Consider the following 8497-nt stretch of genomic DNA (forward strand, 5'->3'; position numbering starts at 1 on the left):
CAGCAAACCATCAGGCTCCAGACCTCGTAGGCTAAGAATTGAGTACCCCTGCTATAGCGTATGATGTCGTTGTTTCCTCCAAATTATTTTTGTCGTTCACTACTCTGTACAGTAGGTGGCGGTGACATTCAAGTCTATTGGGTAGCCTAGTGGTTAGAGCGTTGGACTATTAACCGGAAGGTTGCAAATTTTTGAACATTGAAAATAAGAATTTGTTCTTAACTGACTTGCCTGGTTAAATAAATGTTTAAAAAAATAAAAATACAATTCAGAACAAAGCTTCCTTCCCATACCGGAAATGACGGCATCAAACTGCTGCCATCAAAACAGACTGGGTTGAAAGCAAGACTTATCTAAACCATCTTTGGTCAAAAGGTAAACAAGAGAATACGTCGGAGGGAAACGTCACACAGACGATATGATTAAAAGCATCCAGGTAGATCATAAATGCACATCTAGCCAAATTATAACCGCTTTGTAGCAAGAGGTCCACATGGACCGCTAGCTTATCTAGCTAGTTAACTGTTGTAACGTATTTGTTCAAACGTTAGCTATATCAGAACGGTTTATATAGACCTGTAAAGGACAAAAATCATACGATAAGTGTTTAAGCACGAATATAATGCAGAATGAGAAAAGACGGGCTGCGAGCGTCACTCTTTTTTTCCTCGCGTCTACACGGATCAATGCTGGTAAAAATGAATGGTTAAATTGGCAGAAAATATTTTTTTTGTGTATATAGTGGTTCCATCGAAATGCATGGTACAGTGTAGCTTTGGCACACAACATCGGGGGTCTGTATTGGTTGGACTCCCTGAGTTGTGCATATAGTAGTTCTGGTGGCCGGCGACGGAAAATAACCCTACCACAATATAGCCGGCTACGCAAAAGCATGTGTGTGATCTCTAGGAACTCTTATTTACCAGACGTACATTGAAATGTGACCCTCACTTTCAAATAAACGTCTGAATCCAGACTTTGTCCGAACCGCACCGTATTTCTGCTCTGTAGACAATGGTAGGACGTGCGTGGTCTAATGACAAGCCGCTGTCTAACTCAACATGGTGCTGTTCTGACAAAAGTTGGATACATACGTTAAATGTGACTCTCTCTATCGAATTAACTTTACATTCGGTAAATAGTTCGAGATTATACATGCATATGCCTTTGTTGTTGCTGCTGAAGCCGGCTATATTGTGGTACGTTATGTTCTGTTGCCAACCACCATAATGATGCAGCCAATGAGTCCAACCAATACAGAAAGCCAGGTAAAGGGACAGTTAATGGAATCAAACGGGTTATCCTCATCAGCTGTGATAACCGTTGATCTCAGGCAGCTGCATAGCAGGAGATTTATCCACCAACCCTTTTTTCTGGTGGATACTTTCTTCGTTCTTGATTAGGAGAGGCACCATTCTCTTAAATGTATGTGTCCAGTTGCAGCGAGAACGATTGGATTCACAAGATGCTCCCGTTATTAAATACACGTCGTGCTCCATGATGTATTCACCGCCGTCTTTTCTATCTCTGATCTGCTCTCATTGGTCGAGCCAGGTGGGTGTCATTCAAAGTGACGCTTGATTGGTGGATTAATTAACGAGCCAGGTGGGTGTCCACCAATCAAGCATACACTGACCTGACTCCGATCAATGAGGGATGAGGAATAGACAAGATGGCTACGTTTACATTGTTGGATTACTTCTTGGAACAAAATATTTCATTTAATATCTAAGTGTTATCCAAATTCAAACGTTACCCCAGCAACTGGACACATACGTGTATAAGACAACGGTGTCTCTCCTATGCTGACCAAACAGGACGCGCGCATGTTGATTTTGTACCCCTACACCAGACACGATCAGGACATGCAGGCTGAAATATGAAAACAAACTCTGAACTAATTATATTAATTTGGGGACAGGTCGAAAAGCATTTGAATCATTTATGCCATTTTAGCAGTTGCTAGCTCATTTGTCCTGGGATATAAACATTGGGTTGTTTATTTTACCTGAAATGCACAAGGTCCTCAACTCTGACAATTAATCCACAGACAAAACGGTCAACGGAATTTCTTTCTCCTCCTTCCTAAAGGCTCCTCCCTTCCTAAAGGCTCCTCCTCCTTCCTAAAGGCTCCTCCTCCTTCCTTCCTAAAGGCTCCTCCTTCCTAAAGGCTCCTCCTCCTTCTTCCTAAAGGCTCCTCCTCCTTCCTAAAGGCTCCTCCTTCCTAAAGGCTTCTTTTTCTTCTTTGGACATTATATGGCGGTTGGCAACCAACTTTACAGCATTACTACAACCTCCCGGAGTGTGGACCTCAGTTCATCAACCAACTTTACAGCATTACCTCAACCTCCCGGAGTGTGGACCTCAGTTCATCTTTCAATCAACCACGTGTGTATATGTAACGGATGTGAAACGCTAGCTTAGTTAGCGGTGGTGCGTAGTAGTTGTTCCCGCGGATTTTGTGGAGCGATGGGTAACGATGCTTCCTGGGTGACTGTTGTTGATGTGTGCAGAGGGTCCCTGGTTCACGCCCGGGTATGGGCAAGGGGACGGACTAAAGTTATACTGTTACATATATGCTCCTAAAAACCAATGAGGACGGGGAGGCAGGTGGTTAGAGCGTTGACCCAACCAATGAGGACGGGGAGGCAGGTGGTTAGAGCGTTGAGCCAACCAATGAGGACGGGGAGGCAGGTGGTTAGAGCGTTGAGCCAACCAATGAGGACGGGGAGGCAGGTGGTTAGAGCGTTGAGCCAACCAATGAGGACGGGGAGGCAGGTGGTTAGAGCGTTGAGCCAACCAATGAGGACGGGGAGGCAGGTGGTTAGAGCGTTGAGCCAACCAATGAGGACGGGGAGGCAGGTGGTTAGAGCGTTGAGCCAACCAATGAGGACGGGGAGGCAGGTGGTTAGAGCGTTGAGCCAACCAATGAGGACGGGGAGGCAGGTGGTCAGAGCGTTGAGCCAACCAATGAGGACGGGGAGGCAGGTGGTTAGAGCGTTGAGCCAGTAACCTGAAAGGTTGCCGGATCGAATCCCTGAGCTGACAAGGTCAAAAACTGTCATTTTGCCCATGAACAAGTCAGTTAACCCACTGTTCCTAGGCCGTCATTGTAAATAAGAATTTTTTTCTTAACTGACTTGCCGAGTTAAATAAAGGTAAAAGAGGATTCTCGCGTCTGGTTTGGTCAGCATGTCGTCGAGCAGGAAGAAAGAATCGCCAAGGAAAGGATGATGGAAGAATCTCCTGCTATGAAGCTGCCTGTTATCAACGGTTATCACAGCTAATGAGGATAAACCGGTTGATTCAACTGTTCCTAGGCCCTCATTGTACATAAGAATTTGTTCTTAACTGACTTGCCTATGTAAAATAAAGGTTAAATAAGATAAGGTTTGTCAGTCAAATAGGCTACATATTTGAAAACAATGAAAGCCTGCCTGTGTTGATTTGGATCATAAGAATGACTGGAAGTCTAAGGAAACTGTTAGCTGTTTCTGTAGACTTCGTCATTGCGCTAACGCTAGTTAGCATTGGCTCGTGAAACTATATCTCTAACTGATTTCATACTGGACGGCAGAAACATAAACATGTCCATTTACCTCTGGGGAAGTAAAGAAACTCATTGCCAAAATCCTGAACTGTTCCTTTAAATATCAGTTAATAATGACATGAAGTTACAGATGAGTGTTTTGATGTATACATCTTTTTTTACAGGTTCTCTAAAGTCCTGCCATTGACTGCATTGTCGTTGTTGCCACACGAGCAGAACAATATGAATCCACTCAGTTCAGAGAAGGAAACATTGATTGATGAAATTGAACAGAGTTTATTCACTTTAACTGAGGACAATTTACGCTACCTGTGTGAACGTCATGGCAAAGATGGATCTGAAATTAAAGGGATGAATCATCGCTTATTAAGGCGTAAAGTCATGGAGGAAATGTGGGACAATACGGATTCAATGAAATCAGAGGAGCAGGGAATGTCTTGGTTAGTCCAACTGAAAGAGGACATCAGAAGGATGCTGGAGGATGCTAGTGGGGCACAAATTAGTCCCAGCCAGTCTGATGATGATGAGGCTGTAGACTATGACAGAGAATGCGACAAGGAGGACAGCGATTGGTTGCCTAGTAATGGACTGAAGGCGGAACACTTGAGTTCCAGCCGATCCGATGATGACGCTGCAGACTGCGACAAAGACTGGGACGTGAAGGACAAGGATTGGTTGGCTAGCGATGGGCTGGAGGCAGAGTCAGATCCAGAGAGGCACACTCCAGAGCAGAGAGTAAGAGACACGAGTATTTATTTTTCCCAGTCATAAAATGTGTGTTTCAGTCTTTCCTTGATAAATCTCATCCTTGATTCCTTGTCTTGATATCGCAGGTGCAGTGAAATACTTGTGTTCCCTAGCTCCAACAGTAATAATATATGAAAAATAATTAAGAAATTAAGAAATATCAGAACGTGCAATGTCAGAGGCAGTATGTCAGAAATAACACCCCCAATATGTCAGAAATAACACCCCCAGTATGTCAGAAATAACACCCCCAGTATGTCAGAAATAACACCCCCAGTATGTCAGAATATGTCAGAAATAACACCCCCAATATGTCAGAAATAACACCCCCAGTATGTCAGGAATAACACCCCCAATATTTCTGAAATAACACCCCCAGTATGTCAGAAATAACACCCCCAGTATGTCAGAAATAACACCCCCAGAATATGTCAGAATATCAGAAATAACACCCCCAAATGTCAATAGAAATAACACCCCCAGTATGTCAGGAATAACACCCCAATATGTCAGAAATAACACCCGCAATATGTCAGAAATAACACCCCCAGTACGTCAGAATATGTCAGAAATAACACCCCCAATATGTCAGAAATAACACCCCCAGTATGTCAGGAATAACACCCCCAGTATGTCAGAAATAACACCCCCAGTATGTCAGAAATAACACCTCCAAAATGTCAGAAACAACACCCCCAATATGTCAGAAACAAGACCCCAATATGTCAGAAATAACACCCCCAATATGTCAGAAATAACACCCCCAGTATATCAGGAATAACACCCCCAGTATGTCAGAATATGTCATAACACCCCCAATATGTCAGAAATAAGACCCCCAATATGTCAGAAATAAGACCCCCAATATGTCAGAAATAACACCCCCAGTATGTCAGGAATAACACCCCCAGTATGTCAGAAATAACACCTCCAATATGTCAGAAACAAGACCTCCAATATGTCAGAAATAACACCTCCAATATGTCAGAAATAACACCCCAATATGTCAGAAATAACACCCCCAGTATGTCAGAATAACACCCCCAGTATGTCAGAATATGTCATAACACCCCCAATATGTCAGATATAAGACTCCCAATATGTCAGAAATAAGACCCCAATATGTCAGAAATAACACCCCCAATATGTCAGAAATAACACCCCCAGTATGTCAGGAATAACACCCCCAGTATGTCAGAATATGTCATAACACCCCCAATATGTCAGAAATAAGACCCCCAATATGTCAGAAATAAGACCCCCCAATATGTCAGAAATAACACCCCCAATATGTCAGAAATAACACCCCAATATGTCAGAAATAACACCCCCAATATGTCAGAAATAACACCCCCAATATGTCAGAAATAACACCCCCAATATGTCAGCAATAACACCCCCCACAAATACTGCAAAGTTGGCTAGTAGCTAGAAACGAGGCAACTGTGTCTGTCTTGTCCTCCTCCTTCTATAAATGTATTGGAGGAAAAGATTCAAGGTTTCTCCTCTTGGACTTTATCCTCCAATGTTTTTTAATCAAGGATGAACGGAGTCAAGGGAAAGACTTTTGAGGCCCAAAAACATTCCTTGCCACGTAGGAGAATGTTTCCCACCCTGATTCTCTCTCTATTTTTATGATTTCCAGAACAAGCTTCCCACGTCACCCTCCGCCCTCCTGAAGTCCCCAGGTCGTGCCTTTCCCAGTAGCGTATTACAGCTGGGTCTGAAGAGGGTGTCTGTGCGGCTGGTCGACTGCAGGAAGACACCGGGGCAGAGTAGCCATATAATACACAAGACAACACAGACGGGAGAGAAACCCCACAGCTGGTCTAATGCTGAACAACACAAAACCCTCTCAGGAGACAGGCCTGGCTCCCATATCTGTGATCACTGTGGGAAGAATTTTGCCACAGCAAGAAGTCTACAACTACACCTACAGTACCTGAAGAGATTCAGAGAGAACTTGACTGGAGAGAAACCACACGTGTGCTCTACATGCGGAAAGGGATTCAGTGAGGCCGGCAGTCTTAAGAGACACCTGAGAACTCATACGGGGGAGAAACCATTTGTTTGCCCTCATTGTGGGAAGGCTTGGAGTGATTCTGGAAACTTAAGGAGACACATGAGAAAAACTCACCCAGGAGAGAAGGTTGTTGTGAAGAGCGTCCTTACAGGAGAGAAACCTTACCATTGCTCCTCTGACGACTGTGGGATGAGCTTCGTTACCTCACGCAAACGCAGAGTACACCAGAGAAAACACACAAGAGAGAAGCTTCGCAGCACCCCTAACGCTAAGCAACGTAAGGAACCCCTCTCAGGAGATGGCTCCCATATCTGTGATCACTGTGGGAAGAGTTTTATCACAGCACGCAGTCTAAAACGACACTTACAGTACCTGAAGAGATACAGAGATAACTTGACTGGAGAGAAACCACACGTGTGCTCTACATGCGGAAAGGGATTCAGTGAGGCCGGCAGTCTTAAGAGACACCTGAGAACTCACACTGGGGAGAAACCGTACGTCTGCCATCATTGTGGGAAGAACTACAATGATTCTGGAAACTTGCAGAGACACATCAGAACCCACACAGGTGAGAAACCTTACCACTGCTCGGAATGTGGTAGGAATTTTCGTGAGAAAATAAGCCTTGTACATCACCGGGAAGTTGTTCACACGGATCACCCTCACCACTGTGCTCACTGTATGAAGAGCTTTGTAACTGCATCTAAACTGGAATCGCACATGCAAACCCGGCATCCACCAAGCGATCCTCTGAAGAACCCACACGTGTGCTCTGAATGTGGAAGGGGTTTCAGTGAGGCCGGTAGTCTTAAAAGACACGTGAGAATCCATACCGGGGAGAAACCGTACGTCTGCCCTCGTTGCGGTAAGGATTTTACTCAATCTGGACTCTTACAGAGACACATGAGAACTCACACGGGAGAGACACCTTACCACTGCTTGGTGTGCGGGATGAAGTTTCGCCATACAATCTCGCTAAAGCAGCACCACCTGAAGAACCACAAGGGGGAGACACTGGGTCCAGTCCGTATGCACCAAGGCCCTCTTCCATGCCCCCACTGTGGGGAGAAGTTCTCTACCAAGCCTCTTCTAAAGGGTCACATTCAGAAGACTCACAAAAGCAGAGTCCACTGCCCACAGTGCGACAAGACCTTCACCACTAAAGGTAGTTTACTAGTCCACCAGAGGAAGCACACTGGAGAGAGGCCTTACCTTTGCCCTCAGTGTGGGAAGAGTTTCTCCCTGACAGGGAGTTTAAAACTTCATCTCCGGATTCATGCGGGTGAGAAACCTTACTGCTGTACTTACTGTGACAAGAGCTTCACAAGTAAGAGCCACTGCACTCTTCACCTGCGAATCCACACTGGAGAGAAACCGTACCAATGCCCTGACTGCGGGAGGAGGTTTCGTGACGGGAATGTCTTGAAAAACCACCGGCGGACCCACACAGGAGAGAAACCGTTCCAGTGCCACGTGTGTGATAAAGCCTTCGCCCAGTGGAGCAGTCTGAAGAAACATCAGGACACACACAGGCTAACTCAGCCTGTCTCTGTCCCAAGACTCCCTAATCCCTACCCACCACCCAATCAGCATGTCCCTTTTCCCTACCCATCACAGACTCAATGGTAACCTGGTTTATCACCTGTCCAATCCCTTATAGAGGGATTCCTTACGATACCCAGACAGAAAAATACCATGATTTGGGGGAAATTCACAAAATATAATCCATAGAATAAAACATTAACACCTTCCTAATATTGAGTTGCACCCCATTTTTCCCTCAGAACATCCTCAGTTCGTTGGGACTCTACAAGGTGTCGAAAGTATTCCACAGGGATGCTGGCCCATGTTGACTCCACAAGGTGTCGAAAGCATTCCACAGGGATGCTGGCCCATGTTGACCCCAATGCTTTCCACAGTTGTGTCCAGTTGGGTGGATGTCCCTGCTTATAGAGTATATTATGTACAACTATATAAATATATATACACTACGTTTCAAAAGTTTGGGGTCACTTAGAAATGTCCTGTTTTTGTTTTTATAAGAAAAGCACAATGTTTGTCCGTTAAAATAACATCAAATTGATCAGAAATACAGTGTAGACATTGGTAGCTGGAAACGTCAGATTTGTAATGGAATATCTACGTAGGTGTACAGAGGCCCGTTATCAGCAACCATC

At 44.8% G+C, this 8497-nt stretch overlaps 1 protein-coding gene across 2 annotated transcripts; it reads left to right on the plus strand.

The window, feature by feature from the left end:
- The first annotated feature begins 301 nt into the window (after positions 1 to 301).
- LOC115120333 (zinc finger protein 709-like) lies at positions 302 to 8075 on the plus strand. Of its 2 annotated transcripts, none has more exons than XM_065000930.1 (3): positions 302 to 375; positions 3715 to 4285; positions 5943 to 8075. In XM_065000930.1, exons 2-3 carry the CDS (start codon positions 3773 to 3775, stop codon positions 7947 to 7949), a joined length of 2520 nt encoding a protein of 839 aa, XP_064857002.1. In that variant the 5' UTR covers positions 302 to 375; positions 3715 to 3772; the 3' UTR covers positions 7950 to 8075. The 2 variants fall into 2 exon arrangements, with proteins under 2 accessions (XP_064857002.1, XP_064857001.1); XM_065000929.1 differs by having other exon boundaries at positions 349 to 436.
- Positions 8076 to 8497: the final 422 nt, after the last annotated feature.

Source organism: Oncorhynchus nerka, linkage group LG15, assembly GCF_034236695.1.
Source record: "Oncorhynchus nerka isolate Pitt River linkage group LG15, Oner_Uvic_2.0, whole genome shotgun sequence".
Lineage (NCBI taxonomy): Eukaryota > Metazoa > Chordata > Actinopteri > Salmoniformes > Salmonidae > Oncorhynchus > Oncorhynchus nerka.

What these genes read in the sequence shown, in the direction of transcription:
- LOC115120333 (XM_065000930.1), top strand. Translation starts at nt 3,773, where the DNA reads ATGAATCCACTCAGTTCAGAGAAGGAAACATTGATTGATGAAATTGAA. An exon ending in GGCACACTCCAGAGCAGAGA is followed by an intron (nt 4,286 to 5,942) that starts GTAAGAGACACG and finishes TATGATTTCCAG; the next exon opens with AACAAGCTTCCCACGTCACC.